General features: G+C 36.4%; 1 protein-coding gene across 12 annotated transcripts in view; it reads left to right on the top strand.

The window, feature by feature from the left end:
• Positions 1–24951, top strand: part of ZNF438 (zinc finger protein 438) — a 57175-nt gene that overhangs the window by 14600 nt on the left and 17624 nt on the right. For 8 of the 12 annotated variants that reach the window (XM_074867202.1, XM_074867147.1, XM_074867125.1 and 5 more), the window contains one exon: positions 19788–19844. The exons of 3 other annotated variants lie outside the window; for them this stretch is intronic. In XM_074867202.1, the coding sequence (XP_074723303.1) occupies positions 19817–19844 (28 nt within the window). In that variant the 5' untranslated portion in view covers positions 19788–19816. Of the gene's footprint in view, positions 1–19787; positions 19845–23878; positions 24320–24951 lie in introns of those variants that run through there. One more of the 12 variants, XR_012628786.1, reaches the window with a different exon arrangement.

The following is a 24951-nucleotide window of genomic DNA, read 5'->3' as shown; positions in this document are numbered from 1 at the left end:
GAATGACTGCGAGTTCACATTAAAGATTATTTTTTCTTAATACATTTGGAAAATAGGTTATGATATAAAAAAAGACAGATTTTGACTGTAGCTTCTTACTTTTGACCATATAATTGGCAAATCATTTTAAGCTTGCTTGAATGTAGAACTACTTAGTTGAGCTTTCATGATTTTTTTTCCTTTTGAATTCTTTGCAGTAGCTGCACATCTTACAGAAAACGAGAGGGTATTACTCAATTCTGTCTTTCCCACGTAGTTCAATTATCCTGTATTTCTTCTGATTTTCAGTTTGTGGTATATAACCAGTAAGCACAAGGTGGTATTGTGTTTTTAAATAGAAGTGACTGCATACTGCTGAAAAATGTTGGTTTCAGAGGTGTGGGAGCTGAAGTGTTCTGTTCTGCAAAGGCACTGAAAGGTCTTACGTGCCACTGTTCAGCTGCTCTTCAGCTTTAATCTGGAGGAGCCACCTGTAAGAATGCAAGTGAAGTTTGCTTTCCATGACCTTTATGCAGTTTTCTCACAGTGCCAAGAGAGATGCAAGATGGTGATGGCAGGGATTTTTTTAGGGTGTGAGGAGTTGTAATGTGCTGATATATTGACATGGGTGGGTGTTCTTTTTTTTTTGTTACTGACAGTGTCAGAGTAAGTAGCTGCAGGTTCTGTGCACTGTTGGTTCAAGAAGTAGCCCAAATTTTGATACTTCATTCAAGGGTGATCTCATTAGCTTATTACAGATAATTTTTTTTGGTCATAATTCTAGTCTTACTACCTCATGCATTTCATTGGCTTCTTTATGAAATTCTCAGGCTCCAAGTAATTCTGTTTTGTTTAGCCCTGGTATTGTGCTTGCAAATCAGATACTCAGAAGTCTTCCCAGTAACTGACTGACTGAAGTCTTGTGAATACATAACTGTGTGTGAGCTCAGTGGGATTACATTTGGAAGAAAACCTTATGTAGGTAATAAATTGTAGCAGTTCGAGCCCTTTTCTTACTTTAATTCTCATGCATACCAATGCCTGTGCTTTACTATATAAATAGAAGTTAGAGCAGTTGGTGTACATGATGTTAACTGTGCTGCTATGTTAGTGAAGGATAGGAAGAATGTATTTTAATGAAAATGTCCTTAATTTTAATCAGGAAGTCTTCTAGAATTTGATGGCTTAGTTATAATTGGAATGCACTCAGTATGCTGCCCAGTTCTTAATTGCATACTCTATCATATAATGGGGAACATAGCTGTCAGATACGCCTATTTTTGTTGTTGAACCCAGAGGTTCCTACTGGGATATTATTCAACACACAGAAATCTGGTCCTGGTATAAAGTATTTATACAGTAGTTGTGAAAAAAACCCATAAAGCACCAAGTGAGTATAAGTGAACAGACAGAAGATACTGCTGACATCCTGAAGTAAGACTGTTCCTTTGTCATTTTGTCATGGCCTGCATGTGATCTCCAGGTACTTGAGATCTTGTAGGAAACTTCATATGAAGAGGACTTCCCTAAACACATTCGCTTGGGTATGCGTGAAGCACGTTGCAAGCATTCTAGGCTTCATGTGCAACAAAGTGCAGCAGGGTAGTGCTTTGGTTAAAGCTTTTTTTCAAAACAGCTTACTTATGACTTTATAATATGAAAACACTGATGAATTTAGAGTTAGTTGAAAGTGAGTACAATGGTACTGAAGCCTGCTTTCCATCTAATAGGGTGTATAGATCATCTTACCTTTCTCTTTTCCAGTTTAATTTTGTTTCTGCTCAGACAAAGACAGTGAGGTTTTATATGTTATATTGTAATTAAAGGTAACCTGTTCTGAATGTACTTTGTAAAGTGCTTAAAGTGTAACTGACCTGACTCTCCATTATAAATTTCACCTTTGCAGTGGAAAATACCCTGAGTGGTAATTAATTTTCTTGTATGTAAAATATGTGGTTTCAGAGTCCTGTGCAAATTACCTCCTGCTTTTTGTGTGGAAGGCATGTTACAGGATGTAAACTGGTGCTGTTGATCTTGTGTGTGTGTGTGTATCTTGTAGTGGTTTAACTTAAAACTCTCTTGGATTTAGGTCTCTAATGTACTGGAGGCAAGGTGATGCATGTAGCTGTGATGCAGGGAAGAACTAGACCTAATCTTAAGTGTATTTAGTGCAGAGAAAGAAGCTGTTTGGTTTTAATGAGCTACTATAGAACTAAGGAATAATTTGAGTTAGGTGAGATTTTAAGCTTTAAGACAATGTAGTCAACTGTATTTTTATATTCAGAGTTCTACAAGTTCTCTCTTTCAGAAGACATGTAAATTACTGTTATGACAAAATGCATAAATATGTCTAGGATTTGATAGTAATTAATTCATTTCACTTATCTAAGGAAAGATTAAGTGCCTCGGTTTGAAACTGGCTATAAAAAGTAACATGTAAACAAATTTAACACACATCAGGTGTAATAGCACATTTCATAGAACTGCAGATGCTTTGTTTTTAAATGCAGTGGTTTCTCACTTTCAGTGTTCACAAACTGAAGTTTAGTCACAGACCACCTCTTGACTAGATTTTTTTAAGGGCAATTTTTATGTCCCTGGCTTTCTTGAGTGACTTGAACTATATATAAAAAAGTATTAAGTACTGTTAAAATGGTGATTAGCACTCTGATAGAATTATGTTACTTAACACTAGTGCACAAAAAGAATGATTGACTCTTCAAGTTTTCTTGGATTTCTCCTGGTTCAGATGATGCCATGTATCCACTGATGAGAGGATCTCAGAACACATGTTTGTGCAACTGTCTTTCAGGATCTCTTTTCTTGATACTGGATTTGGTGGGCTACTTACATGAGAATTCCACAACATATCTTCAAAATAGATTTGTGTTTCACATCAGCTTTTTTGTTGTCTACATTTCATCTTTGGTTCTTTGTATTTACACACACATTACATACGTATATTTATATGTAAATATATTAACAGATGTTTTTATAGGAATTGGCTATAGTCTTTGCTATAGCATGCATAAGATCTTTAAATTATGGCAGTCCTTTGTACACTATGTATGTACTGCGTTTTAATTGTCTGCTTCCTGTGTATTTAGTAATGTTTACTGACTTGATGCACATATTTTTGCTATTATTTATGCTTAAATTTTTTTACATATTTTCATTCCTAGGGTTCTATATTGATGCTTTAGGGAGAAAGAGGTGAAATACCGAGCAGAGATCCCAGTGATGAAGAGGGAGAAGGTGTGAGGATAATGTGGTAGGCACAGTAAGAGGTTTTAGAAGTTGGTAATATCAAAGTTAATTTAAATCATCATTTATTTTGAAAAGTTCATTATTTAACAGACACATATGTGGGATAGCAACATTAGTAAGTTGAAAAGGGTGTGCCAAAAGTAGTGTGCTCTTGTGGGTACACATTATGGAATTATAGAAAAATTTATTTTTGGAAAGGACTACTGCAGGACATTCTCTCAAATGCCCAGCTCAGAACAGGGCTACCTTCACAGTTAGATGAGGTTGTCCAAGATCTTACTTAGTTGAGTCTTGATCATCTCCGTGGATGGATACTACACAGCCTCTGGACACCCTTTTTCAGTGTTTGACCACTTTCACTGTGAATTTTTTTTTTTCTAATATCTTGACTTCCCACATGACAACTTGTCAGTAGCCTCCTGTCCTCTTGTGCAGCCTGTGTGCTCTCATCTTCCATACACCCTCCTATTTTAGGTAGGTGAAGACAGCAGTAAGATTCCTACCTTTCTCTTTTTACAGTTGAACTCAGGTATGTCTGTGGGCAACCCAAACATGAACACAGCCCTGTAAGTGCAGAATAGATGAGAATATTTAGTTTCCTCAGCTTGCTCTTGTATATCTATGGAAGCCTTTCACATCCCTTGGTAGTTGCAATTCCAAATGATCTTTGGTTTGCTAATACTGTGTACATGCCCGCAGGCAATGTTTCTGTATTCTTCCTGTTAGCTTCTTCCTCTTCTCGTTTGTGTATTTTTCTTTTGTCCTGGAGTTCAGTTAGGAATACTCTGTTAGTCTGTGTTGGCTTCTTCCACACCTGCTGCATGTCAAAATGCTGGACTATTCTTGTACTTTGGAGAGTTCTTCAGGGCCTCCCTTATGTATCAGGGTGCCCCTTTCAAAGGGATCACACCAACTAGCTTTCTGAACAAACAAAAAATGTTTTCTCAAGTCCAGGACTGCACTTCTGCTATTAGTCTTCATTGCTTTTCTCAGGATCTTAAGATTCACAATCTCCTACACAGAAGGCTGCCATTGACTTTCACATTCCTGACCAGTTATTTCTTTAGCTTCCCCCATTCACTTTGGAAGACTGTGTTAAATCATCACCGTATTTTCCCTCTGAAAACACTTAAGCCTTATTGTGAAATACTGGCAACATATAGTAGGATAGAATATTGAAAAATGAGGCAATGCAGCTACAGTTTCCTATTCTTGGTAGGAAATAAGGTTTTAATGACCCAAATGTTAGAAGAATTAAATACTCTCCTGCCTGTTGTTGCCTGAAAATGAAAATGTTTTGTATAAAAGCTTGAAAATGTTCATGAAATGTTAATGGAAACAAATTTCTTAGTTTGTAAGAAATGTGTATGAGGAAGAAAAGAGGAATATGACAGTATGTCAGACTGTATAGTTGCTACTTAAGACACAAATCTCTCTTCAGTTACACTGCCCATTCAGAATTTCTTGGGTTTAGCACTGCTTATAAGGAGAAAAAGCAAGTATCCTGGGTAAAACTGCCATCTTTTGTTTAAAAACTGAAATGGGCGTGATTTCTGTAGCTTAAAATTAGATAATACTCAGCTGACAAAAGCAACTGTGCATTAAAGACTTGGCACTGAAAAGAGTAATTTCAGATTAGATGAGAATCTCTACTACTGTAATAAGTTAGTTGGTGGACTGTTGTCTTGGACCTGGTGATCTGCACAAACTCTTTGGTTTCTGAATCATACCCATTGAGAAAAAAATAACTTGTTGTTTGTCTGAAATAATTGAAACCAGTGCATGTGTTCATATTTGTTAATGAATTTCAGGTGCCATTGTTTTGTTCCAGAATGAGAAGCAAAAAGATTGGGGTACTGGGGTGATAATTTTCCCACTTAAACTAGTATTTAACAGTTCCATTTTTTGTTTCTGGATGATTCGTATATTTTTTTGAAAGTATCTCTTTTCAAATTTCACAAAACATGCATCCAGCTTATACTTATTCACTGTATTGATTTTATTTATTTATTTATTTATTTATTTTTACTAAATAAAATGGTGTTGTAGTTTGAGCCCAGAGGGCAACTGAGCACCACTCAGCTGTTCACTCACTCCTTTCCCTCCAGTGCTGCGAGGGAGAAAAATGAATCAAAAGGCTTGGGAATCTAGATAAGAACAGGGAGGGGTTGTTTACTGGTCACAAGCGAAAAACCAGGCTAAGGACACTTAACAGACAGAATGAGACAGTGAGAAGCGTTACTATATCTTAAAAACACCTCCCCTCACCCCTCCCTTCTTCCTGGGCCCAACTTTGTTCCAGATATCTCTACCTCCTCCCCCAGCAGTGCAGGGACAGGGGATGGGGGGTGCAGTCAGTCTGCCACTTCTTCCTCCAAGGTGGGGGGTAAGTACTCTTCTGCATTCTTTCCCCTGCTCCATGTGGCATCCCTCTTATGGGAGACAGTCCTCCATGAAGTTTCTCCATCATGAGTCCTCCCCATGGGATGCATTCTTGAGATGCTTTGGTGTGGGTCACCCCTGCTGTCCTTCCAGCACCGAACTACAACAGCGGGGGCTGCTTCTTCCCACAGAATCCCACGGGACCTCCACAGGCAAATCTCTGTTCCTCAGGTGACGTCCATGGGTGGCAGGGGGGTGGCCCTGCCATCTCACCACAGGATACAGGGGGGATCTCTGCTCCAGCACACCTTCCCCCCTTCCTCCTCCGTCCTTCCACTGACCTCGGTGTTCACATAGGTGTACTTCTCCTAACTCATCCTCAAAGTCCCAGCCCCCTTCTTAAATATGTTATCACAGGAGGTGTGGCCGCTGTTGCTAATTGGCCCGGCCTTGACTGGAGGCGGGTCTGATTTGGAGCTGGGGGAGTTTTTCCAGAAGCTTCTCAGGGGGGCACTTCTGTAGCCTCTTCCCCTGCTACCAAAAACCCCCACCACACAAACTCAGCACAAATAAGCAGTGATTTTTGAAAGGAAGAAAACCTGTAAATACTCTTGCTCTCTGCAATTTACTGATGTTTACAATAGTGTAACAAACAAGATCCCAGGTGTCTTTAATTTCTGACCATGTACAGAAAACATGCAAGTTCAGTGATGGAAATAGCTTTTTTGCATCTCTTGCTGACTGGTTAAAACATTTTCTGTGCCCCATAGACAAATATAGGAATAAAAGATGCCTGATAGACTTAGCTAATGTTAAGTTTTGCTGCCTAGTTTACCATATTTAGAGACTACTATTTAGCAAATAAAGAAAAGTGGATTAATTAAGTATAGTGATAGACATGCTGGCATTTTTTCTGTGCCAAGAGAAAATGAAGCATCGTGACATTTTCAACATTTGAGATTAAGTACCCCCCAGAATTTTTTTGAAGTTCTGTCTATATTTTTAAGGCTTTTTAATTCTATGGTTTTAGATGAACATCATGAAAACAGAGAACTGTAAAAGGTATTTTATTATTTGAAAAGGGTTAGGAAACAGGAGTACACTGCATCTTTATGATACATGTGTTTCTCCTGTGTAGAAAGAATTCTGTTCTTGCCATCTGGTTTGATGCCCAAAGTAGTTTTATGCTTTTTATGTGATCTGCTAAATGTATATATAGTGTCTAAATTTGTTACTTATTGGAGGCTTCTTTTAAAAATCCTATCCAAAACTTTGCAGTTCAGAAACTTAAAGCTCATTCTTCCATCTGTATGAAATGGATTTGGTTTCCAGTCTGTGGATTTTCATCATCTTTAAATACAGTAGGTGTTACAGTTTTTGCAGTGGACAGTTTCGTAAATGCTTACAAATTATGTATGTATGTAGCCTGAAATACTGAAAAAACGAATTCCCTATTTATCTTTAAAGGTAACTGTCAGCAATGGAAATACCCGTTCTTTTAGATTAATCAGAAGTTTGAATGGAACTCTTTGTCATTGCCATTGCATGTTTCTTTTTTTAAGGTTAATTCAGTTCAAACTTGTAGCATGATCATTGACATTTACATGCTATGGATCATGAGGCCTGCATGCAGTAAGTGAATTCACACAGATCAGAAATACCTGTAGAAGAAAAGTGGGAAATGTACTTAACAGTTATTACCATTATTTTTTCTCTCCCCTCCTCCCTTCCAGTGCCCTAAAAAAAAAAAAAAAAGTAATTGGGCTGGATGTATGAATGTTTGATGTAGAAGATGATGCAGGTTGTTGGCATGCACCCAATGCACATGTAAAAAATATGAAGTTTACAAGTCTTAAGCTATTTCACTATTAGTGAAAAGCAAATGGCCTTTACAGAAAGAAAATGAATGTGATAGAAATAATATGAAGGGTTTTCGGCTTTGCTGCAAGGGAAACATTGATTTTTATTTTCACAGAAATTCATTTGCTAATGTTCTTTCCATATTAAAACTCATATCTAAATCTTATGGAATATCATGTTCGTTGTCCAGACTTGTATATTTCTGCTATTTAGTGTTAGTATTTTGAGATAAAGCAAAATGATCAATTAAAAAAAAATCACAGCTATCTAATGAAAATTATAGTGGATCCAAATAAATTGTACGTTAAAACATTTTTAATGAGCATTTACTGGAAAACCTCTGTGAAAACTAAAATGTCACAGCAAAACCTTATAGACTTTTCTGTGGTTTTGTATATTAAACATTCTGTTGCCTACGTTAACAGTTCTCACAATTCAGAAGACAAGTAGAATGTTACTGTGCCAATGTTTTAACTGACAAAATATTGGAGGCTTTTTATAAAAGTAATTCAGAATCTAGAACCATGAGTAGTTTCTTAAAATTCAATCTATTGAATAAAGGAAAATTAGGAGAATTCAGCCCGTTGCATGTATGGAAGGTTTGTGCTGATAAATCAAGTGGCCACTGATCAATTTCTGAAGCTTCTAAAATACTTGTTCATACATAAATATATATATATATGAGAGATGGTTTTCTAACAAATAAAGGCCACATTATTCTGGTTAATTCTGTACAGGTTTTCTTTCTGATGCATGTAGAATAAATAGTGCAGGTGTGTTATGAACTGTGACCTAACTTTGCATCTTAGGAGCCAAGAATAAGTTCTATATGCACACATCTCCTACTTTAATCATTAAAAGAAGAACAAATTTAAAACAAGGAATACTTGAGCATAAGAATCTGACTACCTTGACAATTGTTTGTTCATTTAGATACTCTCAGAGCAATTCTTCTCTTAGGAAACGTGATTTGTTTGGTTAAAACAAGGTAAGAAGAGGAGTGAAGTTAGCAGTAAGGTTAAAGTATGGGGAGCTGATGATGGCAAGTACTTACATGACTTGGAAGCAGTTGGTTAAGGAGGTAAAGATATTAATAAAAATCTGTGGGCAGTAGAGTACAATAGAGTTCTTTAAATATAGAGGTTGTTCTTGAAGGATACAAAAGCTTAGTAATGATAGAAGTCCAATAACGGGCAAGGATGATAAATTTCTGCTGTGCAGAAAAAGGCATAAATATTCAATAAATATTATGTTCTGTATTCAGAAAGAGGCTGGATTATGCTTTTACATCTCACCACCTCCATCATTACTGATGGAAAGAACATATTATCACTGTACCAGCAACTATTAACATTAAATGTTTTTAAATCTGCTGCACTGACACCTACAGATACTAAAAAAAAAAAAAAGCTTAGAAGCTATATGAATTATTAATTTTGAGTTATAACAAATCATGGAACAGCGGAGAAATTCTAGAAGGCTGGAGGTGAAGGGGAACTAATGTGCCCAAATTTAGAAAGTATAATATGAGCACCTTGAAAAGGCAGATAGTAGTATGCCATCAGTGAAGATTTAAAGAAGAATTGCAGAATGGGCAAGTCAGACCCTACCTTGTACTGCTGCATGGGATTACTCCATGGGAAGGTGCTTGCCTTTGCCCTTGCTGGGTTTCACAGATTCCTGATAGCTCTTTCCTCTGAACAGAGGCCCTGCCCTTCAGCTCCCAATTTCATATCAGTTGCACACATGCTAGGAGTCCACTCTATTGCATTATCCAGGTCATTAATATAGATGTTAAACAGTGGTGGCCCCAGGGTTGCTCCCAGAGGCACACCACTTGTAACTGGTTGCCAGTTTAACTTTCTACCACTGATCACAACCACCCTTTAGCCTGACAGTCCAGCTGTTTTTTTATGCCCCTTAGCACCCACTTTCCAATACATATCTCACCAATTTGTCTGTGACGATACTGTGGGAGACCATGTCAAAGACCAAAGATCTTCATAAACTCAAGATGAACACAACACCTACTGCCTTCACTTTATCACAGAAAGTAGTTAACTTAGTTGGGTATGATTCACCCTTCATAAATCTGTGCTGGCTGTTCCCAGCCTTCTCCCTGTCCCTCATATTGCTGAAAATGGCTTCAAAGAGGCTTTGCTCCATAACCTTTCTGTGGACTGGGATTAGGCCAACTAGCCTGTAGTTCCCCAGATCATCCTTCTTGCCTATCTTGAAGACAGTTGTGCTATGTGCCATTTTCCAGTCTTTGGGAATCTCCCTTGATGCTATGACTTTTAAAAGATGATAGTGTGTCCTTGCAGTGATACTCATCAGCTCCCTCAGCACTCTTGGATACATCCTTCTGATGCTATGGATTTGTACATGCCCAGTTGTATTTTCTTACTGAACCGCACCTTCATCTACTGTTGATGCTAGTACCTCAGCGTTTTCCATGCCTTCTGTCACCTGGTCCCCTTGTCCATTAAGTATTAGGCTCACATTTTCTGTAGCCTTTCTTTTGTTGCCAGAAGTCTTGTCACCTTTCATCCCTTGCTAGTTGCAGCTCCAGGTGAGCTTTGCCTTTCTTATCTCTCTGTGCATGCTTTAGCAGTGTCTCAAATAGTTAAAACTCCACTGAAATTTAGAGACCCTGAATATGACTACCAAAGTTTGAATTTGACCATAATGTAGGATTTAGTGCCACTATTAAAAAAATTAGGTGTTTGGTTATTTGATTACCCTAAGTGAGCAGAACTTCAGTGGTAGAATTTGAAGACTTGACTCAAGCAGTATAGGTGTCCCAAAGCATGTTTTTTATGGGAAATTAATGAAAAGGTACTGTGTGTCAAACCACAAAAACATAGTTGCTTGAAAAGCTTGGTTATGCTTAATTGTTTTTCTCTTGAAGTACTAATTCAGTTTGGTCTTGTGTAGTTTGAGATTTAACTGAATGACTTAAGAATACAAATATCCCCAGGAACAGAAGGCAAAGCTGGAGGCCCATAGAGAAAGAAGAATGTTCCCAGGGTTAGCATAGTCTGTGCACCACAGCTGGTTGCTGGACAGTGGCCAGGAATAATTTTGACATGTTTATTTCACATTTTTTCTCCATGAACATGTTTTGAGGACACTTCATTAAGTACATCCAACAGTCTTTGAAGCTCTGTGCCTTTAACATTTTTCAAACAACAAATGGGGTGGTGGATACAAAAATGAAAATTATATTGGCAAGGCCTATTTGCACAATGAAAGCAACACAAGATAAGTGAGTGAAGGCAGTGAACTAGGACAGGTTAGACTTTGATTTATTCTTTTTTGTATGTTTATCCGTGTGAAGGTTTTTGTAATAAGAAGGTACGTTTCATCAGTAACATTGTGCTGACAGACAGTAATAAATCCTGCAAAAAAGGTATCATTTAAGTAAATCATAGAATATTGGTACACACTTTGTCTTGCAAATGTTGCCCTGTATACTGCACTTCGAATGGTTTGAACAGCTGCTGCTTTTTTATGTTGTTTCTGAATGCTAAACAGTTGAGCAATGTCACCAAATCAAGATAAGTCTGTGGGATATTCTTATTTATCTAAATTTTATGATTGGTATTGAGAAATGTGTTTATACCAGATTGACTAGAAAATATACTTGGTTACGTTCTGATTGTTCTTCAAATAAGTGATGTATCAGTCACTTTGGCCCAGCAGTTGCTTTGTCAGTTGGGTCAGACCTCCAGGAACTCCCAACCAGGGAATTGGGCATTCCATGCAGGAGAATCCATTGAAGCTTTAACGGTCCTTTCCCAGAAAATGAGAGGCATATGACTGAGCGAAGAATGTGGGTGAACAGCTGAACTTCTCTGCTGGGGTCTGTGTGAAATAGTTTGGGCACAGCAGCAGCAGAGAGGGAGGATGCTACATCCTCTGCATGTGCTCAGCACACAGCTGGGTGATTGCTTCTCTTGCTGCAGTTTTCACAAGAGTTCTATAGCTGTAGTCCACTTCTTCGGCTGTGGAAGCTGAGCTGCCCTTAATTTTGCAAGATAATTTGGACTACATTGGTTGTGTGTTGAGAATTCTTTTTATCTACAAGTGTGAAATTTATGCAATATTCTTTAACACTTAAGGTTCTTACTCTCACAGAACCTACATAAATTGTGACCTTTCAATTTTTGCACTAAACTTGGCACTGAGTTTTAAGAGGATGTTTCAGTGAGATTATGTTCTAATTTGTAAATTTAATATTTGATGATTCTTCCAATGTAGAACAGTTTATTATATGCTTAGGAGGCAGTAAAGGTGGGAGTAGTATAGGATTTAAGTTGCTTACACCGGTCATTAGATTTTTTTTATGAGTTTAAGTGTGACCTGTTAAGTATATATTTCTTTCTGGTGAATAAGATCATGTTTGGGAAACAGGATATAATTCATAGTTGGGCAGTGGTTTTAATGTTCAGCATCATTAAGAAAATCCAACTATTATATTTACATCATTGGTTTTAAAAGTGTATGTGTTCTTAAAGTGTACTGGGCCCTCAGCTATCCAGAATAATGGTCCTTAGCCCTGAAAATAATTATCATCCCCGTCTGATCAGTTATCTGGTATATTTTTCAGTACAAGGCAATCTGCAAGGACCAGCTGTGCCTCACAACAGTTCACATGTTCTCAAGTGAATTCTTCTTTTGTAGAATTTGGAGGTTATTTCTGAGTTCAGCTGAAGAAAATAGGCCCTTTCCTTCAATGTAAGAAATAAGTATTTCAGTGCATAATTCTTAGTAAGAGCTTTTTCGCTTGAGAGAAATCAGGCCTTAGAATCTAGTATTCTTTGATTGGTCTTAGACATTGGGCAGTGTTACTTTTTATTATTTTTGGCACTAATACCTTGTTTTTCTTAACTTCTGCCTTAGAAATGTGTCTGTTACAGGTGAGCCCTTTTGGGAGGGACTTTCTCTTAAAAGTCGTTAGTCGATAGGCAGTGTGAATTTTAACATCCTGGAAATCCATACCATCTTGGCCTAGCTCATTTATTGCTTGACCAGGCACAGGCATAGGTTTGCCTTCTCACTTTGTCCTCTACACCATGTAATAGTAAGCTCCTTTTATTTTTTTAATTTTTTTTCAGTTCTTGAATGCTTGTTTTGCTTCAATCTGTGTATAAGACACATTGAAGTTACTTTTTAAAATGCAGTGGTTTTTTTGTATGGGGGATACATAAATGTCAGAATGTATCTAGCTGACTTTTTAAGAAACTCTGTAATGGAAATTCTTATAGAAACAACTGTAGGTGATTCTCACTACTTAGTACCATGGCAAAATTTAGTACAACGCTCGATTTTGCAGCTGTAAAGTCAGAAATAATTCTATTATTTGAGTCAGAATTGCAAAGACAATTCACTTTGCAAAGTTTGGAGTGTTTTTTGCTTTTTGTCAGCTGTTGGTTACCTTTCTTGATTGGAGGTTTTCAAGACCCATCTAGACAAAGCCCTAATCCCAGGGTTGACACTGCTTTAAGCAGGGAAGTTAGATGGGATGACCTAGCACAGTCCCTGCCAACCTGAACGATTATGTGAGTACCTGTGTGCACAACTGCAGTTTTTTGTCTAAAGCTATGTAAGTTTCATCATAATTGCAGTGAAATTGCTGTTTAGTATTTGTGATATTGTTTATCTGAAAAGAAAGCTAGTGTACTGCGGCAGATACACAGTGAAAGATAAATTATGTATTCCTTCCTTATTTGACCAAAACAATCATTAATTGTGAACAACAACAAAGTCAAAAAGTCTCACAATTTAATCAGGCATTGTAAACTGAAAACTGTAATGGTGTACTGCAGTTCCGCTATGAATTAACATTACGTATTGCTAACAGAATTGTAAGATATATAGATTCTGTCTTATGAAACTGCATTATTGAGATTCCTGGCAGAACTTCTTAGCAGTTTGGACCCAAACAATAAATTAATGCCCAGTTTAGTACTAGAATAATATGGTGGGGGGGGACCAGGAGTAAAAGGAATTGCACAGTTTGAATTTTAAAGTAAATTCTAGAGTAGTCATTGCCAAGTAAGAGCGCTAGATGTTTCTGTTTCTTGATTTTTTAAAAATACTAAATTAATTTGAATTTAAATTGTAAGAACTATTGACAGTATCGATTTCGTGTAGTATCTTATAAAAATGAAATGAGTAGTTTGTATTTTCTCAAACTGTTGTTTCCAGCTGCCCTCAGAATCCAGAACAAAATGTAGCAATTTGTACTGATAAATCATTTCACAGTTACTTTCACAACGGTAAGATTCAAGACTATTTTCGAATCAAAAGCTTTGACCTTTCAATACAGAATAATGGCAAAAGTGTCTAATACAAATGTGGAACTTATGCAGGACTCCAGTTCGCAGCATTCAAAGGAGTACTACTAAGAAGGTACTTACTAAGGAAAAGATAAAATGACAATCTGTCATTTTAAATTAGAAATTTGGAAAAAAGGTGTGCTTTTTTGGCATTCTATGAATTTTCTAATATTAGGCATAATAGCAACTGTGCTGTTCCTTGCAGTTCTTTTTTAGTTTTTCAGAATGGAGTTGTTTTCTGAAATGGAAAAGAGTTGGGGTTATTTACAGTCATAAAAACTGTTCAACTACAATTTATTTAATACATATACATTTCATAAAATGAAGAATTGATATTACTCCTTCTTTAGCCTTCTCTTCTCACAGGCATCCTTTTGAGAAACTTAGCTTTTATAAATTTTTTTTATCAGATCCTTGAATTTGCTCTCTTGGACATAGTTGTAGTTGTAAAGTAAGAATTACTGAGACTGTATGCTGGGCTGTCTGCAATAGTAGAAAATATGTGGAATACCCTCATTTCTTGCAGTGTATGTGCTAGTCTCTATTCATACAATTGAAAAACCTTAGAAGTTGATTTTGAAAGATTTATTTCCTCAAGAAAAGTGATCACTTTTCATTTGCTTTTTATTTTAAGCCAAATGTTGAAGTTCCCTATATTGTTTCATAAATAAGCTTTTAGTATCAACAACATATTATTGAAAGTAGCATAGAACCTGCCATGTAGGCACAGTTCCACTCTGACAGATGGGCATAGTGTAGACATGCCAGCCAACCATTCTATACATCACCTAACAGAGTATGAAGGGGAAGAATTTTTGTCCAGGATTGCCACTGTGGCATTCAGTGCATGTAAGGCTTGAAGTTCAGGAAATGTGCTTGGACTGGTCCATCTCATAGGATGACCAAAAATTTAAAAATAGCCTGGTTTTTAGGTTCTGCTGGGTTTGTACTGGCAAAAGTGACCAGTTGCAATGAGGATTCTGTTTCTTTTTGGCTGTCTGCTGAAGTCACCTAATGGGCTCAGCCAAAAAGAATTCTGCCACGGACACACATTTCTCCCTGATTAATTACCTAAGTATGGAAGCATAAGCAGTGTGTAATTTCTCTTGTAAGAAAGCTGTTGTTTGTGACTACATGCATATCTCTTCAGATATAGAATAGGAGGATGAGGATCTACTGATGTAGGATGAAATCCTAGTGTGAAAATATGATTTAAAATAGAAAATTTTGAATAAGAATAAATCAGACTTCTGCGACTGAAGATTTGGATGATGAAATGCAGAATATTTTTGCAGGTTTTCAGAAATGCAAATCAGCTATTGCTTGGTTATTGGGGTTTGGGGTTTTGGAGGGTTTTTTATTTTTTAAAGAAATTGGCTTAATGCCTCGTGCTTGATTTTATGAAGTAGCCAAGCACTGCAGGATTTTGGCAAATATACTTGTTTGAACAAACGCTTTTGTTTGTTACACTAGTCAATCTTTATGTCTGTCATTTTTACCTTCCTCAGTATTTTTGCATAGCTCCAATGTTTTAATCATTTATTTCAAGTCTGACTTGGCCTTTAAATACCAACAGATTTTGCTAACTTTCCTGGAAGTTATGCTGATATGATGCATTTGTGCTTTTTGGGGACCATGGTTTCTGTTGAAAAGTTTCTAAATTTGGGGAAATACTGGTTGCATGGCACTGTCATTTACAAGATGGCACAGTATGTGAAAGAACAGGTGTGAAAAATGAAGTGAATAAAATTGCTTTTGAAATATAAATTGACATTTCATGGGCTTCTGTTAGGATAACATCTTTTCTAAACTGCACTGAGTATTTAATTTTTCTTTTTAGCTGAATGTTTTCCTTCTGAAATGAAATTACATAATAATATTTAACTAACACTCCTTTACATGCCTAGATTTAAATTAAAATTCATAATTAAGCTTAATATGAAATTATAAGATTTGATTTAATGCTTTCTTCCAGTACCTGAACTTATGTTCACTGCACTAGGAGGTGCAGTCATCATTGAGAAGCTTTATTCTTTTAACAAAAGGTACCAAAAATAAATTCAGTTAGGGTCATAGTGGTTTAGTTTAATACTGTTATGATAATGAGTACTATAATTACTTTCAGATAGTTCTTCCTTCCCAGAGGATGAGATTTTTAGTTTTGATGCCTGCTTAAAGCATGAGAATGACAGTAAAATTAATGTTATAACCTTTACAGCCTGTTTATCGTTTTCTGTGTAGTATCCTAAAAGATTTTGTGTAACATCTAAAATAAATGTCTTGGTATGGACAAGCATCAAATTAGGTTAATTGGGTTCACCTGATATTCAGATTCAGTCTGTCTATCAGGACACCAGTTTTGTATAAAAGACCTGTGGGTATCCTTCTGTGAAAATTGCTTTTAAATTATTACATGTATATGCTCTGCTTCCTTTGATTGTTAAAGACCAATTTACAGTGTAGTTTTTTTCCAGTTTATTTGATATTTTTGCTTCTTCTGGTTGAAAATTCATTTATCCTTTCATTCTGTGGTAACTTAAGGAGTAGTATAGCCATGATTGAGCTTATTTTGTGTCATTAAGATAAATTTTACTTTTGAATTCTGTCCAACTTCAACTCCACTTCACTTGAGAACCTTGTAATAGATTTCTTTTCATCTCTGACCAGTTAGCAGTAGATTTCAGGAGAACTATTTTGCGTTCTGGAGTACTGCGAATTGAATGATTTTATTTATTGTCCTATGGTAAGAGCTACAAAGTGAGCAAAACAGATTTAAAGATTATATAGAATTTTAAAAGTTTTTTCATTGGGATAGGCTCTTAGGTGGAGAAAAATTGATGATAATGTCAGATAGAAATAATCAATATCATCTTTGTATTTGGAAAGAATTAATACTGGACTCAAATATAACCATGCAAGACTGTACAAATGTTTGCCACCTGTTTGCCATTCAGTTAAAAACAACAGGACATCTTGAATTATTAGTGGTGTTCAACCAAAAATTTGTTATGGGCATAAGAGTGGAAAACAGGTACAAAATTTAGTTAATAATTTTATTTCTAAGGTTGTTTCTTTTTTGAACATCAGCATGTTTTTTTGGAAAGTAGTCATGCCAAGCCAGATTTATAGTCAAATGAAAAAAAAAAAAATCAATTCTGCTGAGAGCAGGTATAGATAGCTGTATATATGTTATATCCTTCAACTTCTGTACTGTGCATTGATTCAGAATTTCAGAACTTTTTGATAAGACTGCTCTTTGCATGTCCTAAACATAAATATATTTAGATACTAAGTATCTGTTAAACATCTTGCAAGTTGGCTGAAAGATGTCAGAAACTGTCAATGAGAAAGGAACATGAATCATTATACTTACAGTAAAGTTGTGGTGGGACTGATTCCAAGACTAGCACTAGGCGGTGATCAAAATGACACTGTCACTGTTGATAAATTTGAAAATTGTGTGAAATGCAGACAGGACAGTCACACAGAGTTATGTGGTTTGCTTTGTAAACTCGATTTGTATTCAAAGAAAACATGCTTTAATATAGTCATACATAGAATGATGGATAGAAAAATTTGAAAAGATGCTAAGAAGCTTGCCCTGTCTTCAAAATCTGGAGCTGTTCAGTTTTTCCAAAAAGGGAGGTTACTTGATTAAATATCTGCAAAAATAAAGGACAGTGAAAGGTTCTTCAGTATAACAATAATAAAAAAAATTCATGAATCATAGAAGATGGAAAGTTAATTTGAGAAATTATACTTTTTTATTAACAGTAGCTGATTAATGTACTAGTCTGTCAAACAAGCACAGGATTTTCTAGATCAGGACCATTATCTTACTGCAGTTAGGGTTGAATTCAAATCAGAGATGCCTGTACAAAATATTTGGATTTGTATGGTCCAATTTTCTGTCCTAGTGTTAAGAGTTTGTGAAAGTTTGGAAGAAGATGTGGAGCTTGTATTTCCATGTGGTATTCTAAGAATTATTGATCTGTATCCTGAAGTCTGGTTTGTTTGCTATAATTCCAGGAGAAATTAGTAACTGTAAGTGGGGCACCCTTTTAAATGATTTAATACTCCTTACAACTGGGAGGGATCATGAAAACCTATAAAAACGTAACTTTAGGATAATAATTTTGAGAACCTTCATTTGAACATCATTTCTTACGTTGTTTTTTCAAGAATATGTGCTGCTGTAACTATTTCAGTGTGTTTTCGAGTGTTGGAAATCCTAAAGTGGAAGAAAGATTTCTGATTTTGTTCCTGTAAAAAGATCTTCTTGAGCAATATGGCCTTAAAGAGGGATGCCTTACATGCTGGGTAACAAGTTGAAAATACATGCTGGTTCCTAGATGTGTTTTGCCATTCCAAAATTACATCATTGTGGTCTGTTCCATTCTTGTAGGTTAAGAGGGAGTTGTCTGTATGTTACCACAATGTAAAACTACGTATAGATGAGCCGACATACGTTTGTATACTGGGCCTGACAGATCAGAGGTTGACTGCTTAAGTACCACGGACAGAGGCTCTTTGAGGCAGCCTGGGATCTGCTGATCCCCATTGGCAAACCTATGCCAAGAGGTGCTGATTGACACACAAGAGCTGCTTCTTATTACATATGGCTCAGCACAGAAGATGCAGGGACCAGAGAGCCTCACCTGGTTGCTGTGTGAGAGGTCTCCTCACAGCAGCCACACCAATTGTTTTTTCATGCTTTGGTATTGACCTTCCTGGAAAAGGAATTGGTTTTGCCACTTTATACTTTACTGCTGCCCACAGAATCATCTCCTTCCTGGAACCTCTCCATTGCTGTTTGAGAGTCAATTAATTGCATGATGGTAAAGAAACATATTCAAGACTTACTTTTGTGTTTGGTAATTGCATCAGAATTTGCCCTAACTATTTTTGTATTTATCCAAAAACAATCTCAGAAGAGGGCTCTTGAGTGCATGTCTGGAATGTTCTTTATGTAAGATTCTACCGGCTGTTAAATTGGCCAGGAAAGTAAGCAAACTCCAAATCTACACAGCTGTCTCTGCATATGGGAAATGTTATAGGTATGCACTGGTATGAAAGCCTGGATCCAAGTAAAGCCCCAAGTAGTTGGAATTCCATCTGTGTTGGTCAATGGACTTTGTTACCTTCCCAAAGCCTTCAACTGCTTCAGAAGAACAAGAGTTTTATACCCTGAGTAACTTTTAACGTGTTAGTGTTGTTCAGCTGAACCAAACTATTATGCAGCCATTCCAAAAGCTAGACCATTTTATGATAAAGAAAATCTAAGTAGATAATAACACAATTTTATATTGTCATTATATTATACTATGTCTTTCTTACTTGACTGTTGAATCACACTTGACCAAAGCTTAAGCAACACACTGCACTGGAAAGAAATAACCAACTACAGCCATCAAGTGGGTGGGCACTTGATGTAATGCTATTTTATATCAAACATTATGCATCAAATTTTGCGATAAGTGCCAACGTCACATTCAGGAGAGATGGTGGTGTAATGTTAGCTTCACAAATTCAAGCTATTATTTTCATTGTAGCATCCATGGAAGATTCTTCTTGTCAGTCAGTTGTATGGGACCCATGAAGTCAGATGTTTGAAGGAAAATGTTTGCTAAACCCTACATTGTCTGTGATTCTTTAGAATGCTTTGCAACATGGGAATTTGTGACATGTCCTCTTTTCTGGCTTTAACGGGGGTTTTCAATTACAAGAAGCCTTAAGTAACTTGTACCCAATGTTGAAATATGGAGAGTGCATATAAGGGTATGTGTGATCCAGAGAAACACTTGGTTTAAAACTCTGGTGGTGTTTTGCAGGAGGTGTGGGCATGCTGGGATCCATTCTGAAATAAAATTTTGGAAAACTATTGTCAATGTCCTATTTTTTTTAGTTTATGAAAAATTATCAGAATTTCTAAGTATCTGTATTTCTTCTTTCCAGGAACATTGTCGTAACTATTAAAAGGCATAATGCAGAATCCTTTAACTTTTTCTGCAGGTATAGTATACTTCCTATACTTTTTTTTGAGATATTAGATGCTTGTGGTTCAAAATGTGGAAGAAATACCATCATCATTAATAAATCACTGTATAACTCGTGTCTACTATTCTACCCTAATGCAGTTTTAAAAAAAAGAAGCCATTATACTGCACCATTTATCACTTTAAACAATTGCAATAGCTAAGAATGTTTTCTTCTTTAGGACATTGCTAATTACCGTTACACATGTAGTTGAAACTTTAAATATATAAATTTGCTTCTTGTTTGATTCAGCAGAATTACGTGTTCAGGGTTTATTACAATTTTTTATCCTCATATATTCAACAATCATTGTCATATTTCACCCCCTTATAATTGGGGGTCAAATCTATTTGCAAGTTATGCTGCAAGACTAGCACAAACAAGAAAATAAATATTTTCTAATTATAAACTTAGATTTTTAGATTTTAAGTGCCTTTTCTACAGCATTCCTATCCTTACTAACTTTTTTGTGTTTAATTACATTTCTTCTATGTTTTGTCTCTTCAGAAGTCATCTTTTGATTTACTTTTCAGTAGGCTTAGTGACTTGAATTTTTTTCCTCTGTTATTAGTAAGGGTATTCATGCTGCAACTGTGTATTCCCAAGCCTCTAAATGTGCCGTAATTTAATTTCCTTTCCCTTTTGATCTGTGTCACAATGCTAATGTTTAAATATGATTTTTAACTTGAATGTCATTTTTAATGATACTTCTTAAACGTGAGTGAATGTTTGATGGATATGACATAAGCTCTAATGGACCTTTCAGAACCATTGCAGGTTGTCAGTTAGGTTTCCATTGTTAGTACGTATGTTGATTAAGAAAAGCACTGTGTATTACTTAACTTGAAGCCTTGAGCTTTTACTGTCATGTAAGTTTATACTTTATCTGTTTTGTGAAGACTGAGTATTTTCATGGTACTGTAATCATTCTGAGGAAGCTATTCCAGAAGGATGTCATGCAAATTGATCTTAGTTGATGAGTTCTGTGTCTAATGGGACTGTTCTTTCAAGGGAGACAGTACTTACTGTTGTGTAAAGCTATCCACCCTGCGGTGTGCTCTACATCTGTATGGTTATGACTGATATACTTAATTGTAATACTTAAAAGCCTTAATTCAATTTTTCCTTTAAATAACAGGAATTTGACCACTGTTATAGTCAAATGAAATGTGTTATCTTTATGTTAAAGTCATTTCGGAATAACAAGAGGAGAATACAGACTATGAAGCTATTTGCAAACTTGAAACCGATGATGAATCATTTGCTTTGAGATTTTTGGGAAGACTTTTTTTTATTTTTTTCTAAACAAAAATCAGTTTCAGTCAGTATCCTATTATCAGCTTGCACCCAGAGTGAATTATAACAGCCATGTTGTAAACTTTGGAAGTGAGGATTCACATCTGAAATCATAACCAGATCCTGACCAAGAGCTATATCAGTGTGAAATCATGATCTACTAGTCTCAGTGTATTTTTTTGTATTCTTTTACTATCACTCTTCTTTGTCCTTGTATCAAGCATCACTTTTGTTTCTTAAATGTGTTATGGCACTTGAAAATGTTGAGACTATTAGCAATTTATAATGATTTATGTACAACTGTAACATTGGTACATTTCTTACAAATAGAAAGTTTAAAAACAAATGGTATCGGAAGTAGAACCTATCCATCAGTTACATTCAGTATATATACCATTTTTGTCAGTCTTTCTATACTTTGAAAGTGCTTGTTATTTTTCAGTTCAGTATGAAAGTAATGGTTAGTGCAAGTTCTTTGAGTGACAACATAAACCCTTCACTGCTACCATTTGTCATGTAATAGCAGGAGATCTGTAATTTGATACGTACTCCTTCAGGGCCTCTGTAGTTTTCTCAATTTAAAATATTTTATAAGAAAGGTGATTACAATTTATATAACAAGCAGTTGTAACTCCATGTTCAAACATGTACTTTTCTGAATAATGATAAATATTTAACTTCTCAGATATTAATTTTTTCCTAGGAATTATGAAATTATCATTGAAGCATCATATTCTGTCACTCATAGTCATGTTAATATTTGCTGTTGAGCAAGTGCTGGGCTTTTTTATAGTGCTTCATAATGACATAAAATACCAGCGTGCCTTAGAGAACTGAAATACCTTTGGCATTGTCAGATTTATAAAACATTTTTGTTAAATCACTCTGACATAAAATAATTGTGTATCTTACACAGTTGTGCAAAATATAAGGCTGCCCTGGTTTATGTAGGAATTTATTTAATACTTGTTTGTCTTTTTTAAATATACATTGGAAAAGTATATTAGAGGCTGAAATCATAGTTTTGCTCTTTGAGTATGTTTGTTTTAATTTTTTATAAAATCATGCAGTTTTTTAAAAAACCATTGTATAGTTTAGTACATTTTGTATCCATGTTAGTATGGTCATTTGGTGCGGGGAGATCTCAAAACTTCAATTAGCCATGTAAATGTGTTTCTTAGCATCAGCTCTCACTTTGCTGGCACCCCTGCTGCCTTTATATCATTAACATAAATGCAGGTGCAAATAGCATTTATGTACTTTGATAGAAAGCAGTTGGAGACATATCACTGTGGGACACGACACTTTCAGATTGTGTACATCTGTTCAGATAATGTATCCAAGCCAGTGACATGAATGCAAGGATAAAAACATCTGCCCCTGAGACCATTTGCCATACAGCAGATGCTTACATCTTTATTTATGCAGATGGTTTGTGTGATGAGCTGAGCAATGATGAAAGCAAGAAAGTTTGACAAAGATTTCAGGGTACTGCTTGGGGTGGGAAAATATGTTGGTAACAGGGTTTCGTTTTCAGATGTCAGCCAAAAGAAGAACATCTGTTATAAATACTGATGTTTTTAGTAACATGGATGTTATTTGGGACATCAACTAGATTAACACAAAACCAGTAAAGGATTTTTTTTAAAAAAATCTCTCTCACACATACTGTGCTGCAGTTACAGATACTAAGTAGTTTAATAGAAGTAATTACTTTTACCAGGAAGGCTCAACTGCTGAGCTTCAAGATGTTCTCAAGTTATTGAAAACATTGAATTGACTGAAAAGTTTGCAAAGGTAGAATATTTTGAAATGAACAACTCATCATGAAGTTGTTCAGAGGGTGTGTGCGGTGCTGTAACAGATTTCGTGACTTTGGGGATTTTTCAGTAGAAGTCGTATTTAGTGTTACAAAAATTACTAGACAAGTCGCTTGTCCGTTCTGTTGTTTGAAAATTACTGTAGGGTGGTCGACGTGAGTGGCAGATCTAAGCTGAGCTGGCACTTAAGGAGCAGAAAGTGCCCCGGTGCGGCCTTCCCGGCGGCAGCTCAGCTTGCCCTGGGCCGGAGGCAGCGGTGACGGCCGCCCGACTCCCCCTGCTGGACTCGGCGCCAAGGGGCTCCTTTGTCTGCCAGCACACGCCAGATACACGTGAATTTAATTAGAAATGTGCTGATGATTCGGCACACGGTGAGTTAAGGATATCATCTTTGGCCTACATTCCTGTTGACTGCATTCCTGGTTTAATTCCCTCGTAGGTTGGCACCCATCACAAGTGTTTGCTGATACATTATCACTTATCAGCAGTGTATTCATCAATTCCTTTACAGCACATCCAGTGCCGTTTTCTGAGAACTGGTGCTGCCTTTAAACAATGCAGTGGTTAGCCTGGGCAAGCTTACAATGCCAATAAGCATTGCAAATAATTGTAATTATGCACAGGGGGAGGAAAAAAACATTCCGATACTGTAATTTAAATAGTTTTCTGCTACATCCTACTGCCAGAAAGGCCTAGCTATGTTCAGGTTCAGCAGCAAGTGATAATTTTATGTGTTCTGAAAACTAATGTCTTCCTAGCCAGGACCATAGTCTTTTTGACAATGTTTTAGTTTTCGTATGCTCTGCAGGGCTGTGTCTGTCCTTGAAAAAATATATGTATCTGTTTGAAGTACTGTAGAGATCCTCTAATCTTTATTTTTGTTTTAATCCTTAGTGGAATTGACTACAGGTGGCAATGCTTTGCATATTTCAGCCAGAGCTGTAGAGTCCTTTTCTGAAGAGATTTGGGTCATGAAGAAAGAAAAGGGAGGACAGCTGGAGCAAACAAAAACCCTGGATAGAGATTCCCCATTCAAAAGTTAGATCACTTAGGTCATTTTCAAAAGAAATGAGCTATTTACAAAATCCCTCAGAAAATACTCTTCAGCTATCATCTTAAGTTTAACAACGTGTTCTGGCCCTTTCTTTGGGGAGTGATAAACCCTGTGTATAGTTCATACTGGAAGACTCAAAATAGGCCAGGCCAAGACTGACAGTCTTCCGATTCTCTGCTCATCTTTCATGAGGGAGCACTTTCCGAGGTTTATACTACAGAAGTCACCATACAGATGTTTTTAATGCCTCAAGTAAAATATATTTACTCTATTGAACCAAAGTGGTGAATTGTTTGTTTTCTCTTGCATACAGTCTCTCTTCAGAAAGAAGTCCTATGATTTTCACAAAAAAAGTGATACTCTATAAAAGGAATAACAATTTTGCTCTTCTGTTGTGCTCTTTAATTGCACATCAGTGTTTGCAAAAAATAAATTTTGGGAGTAAGAGGCATAATTCGCTTACTGCAATCAGACATATGTGTTTTCTGTCCCTTGGAAGGAAAGGAGGAAGGTTGAACTCTCAGTAAGATGAAGATAGGGGAGCAAGAGTCTAGTCAGAAAAGACTTTATGATTTATTAATAAAATGGCTCTATGACCTTTTTGTGCTGCAGGGTTTTTGAAGAATTCTGCCTTTGCTTTTGTAGCAGACCTGGTCATTATTCATAGAATCATGGAATGGTTTGGGTTGGAAGGAACCTTAAATACCATCTAGTTCCAAGCCTCCTGCCATGGGCAGGGACACCTTCCACTAGACCAGGTTGCTCAAAGCCCCGTCCAACCTGGCCTTGAACACTTCCAGGGAGGGGGCAGCCACAACTTCTCTGGGCAACCTGTTCCAGTGCCTCACCACCCTCACAGTGAAGCATTTCTTCCTTACATCTGTTGTATATCTACCCTCTTTCAATGTAAAGC

This window comes from Strix uralensis, chromosome 1, assembly GCF_047716275.1.
Source record: "Strix uralensis isolate ZFMK-TIS-50842 chromosome 1, bStrUra1, whole genome shotgun sequence".
Taxonomy (NCBI): domain Eukaryota; kingdom Metazoa; phylum Chordata; class Aves; order Strigiformes; family Strigidae; genus Strix; species Strix uralensis.
The sequence above is the reverse complement of the archived record's forward strand: the minus strand, read 5'-3'. Positions and strand labels throughout refer to the sequence as shown.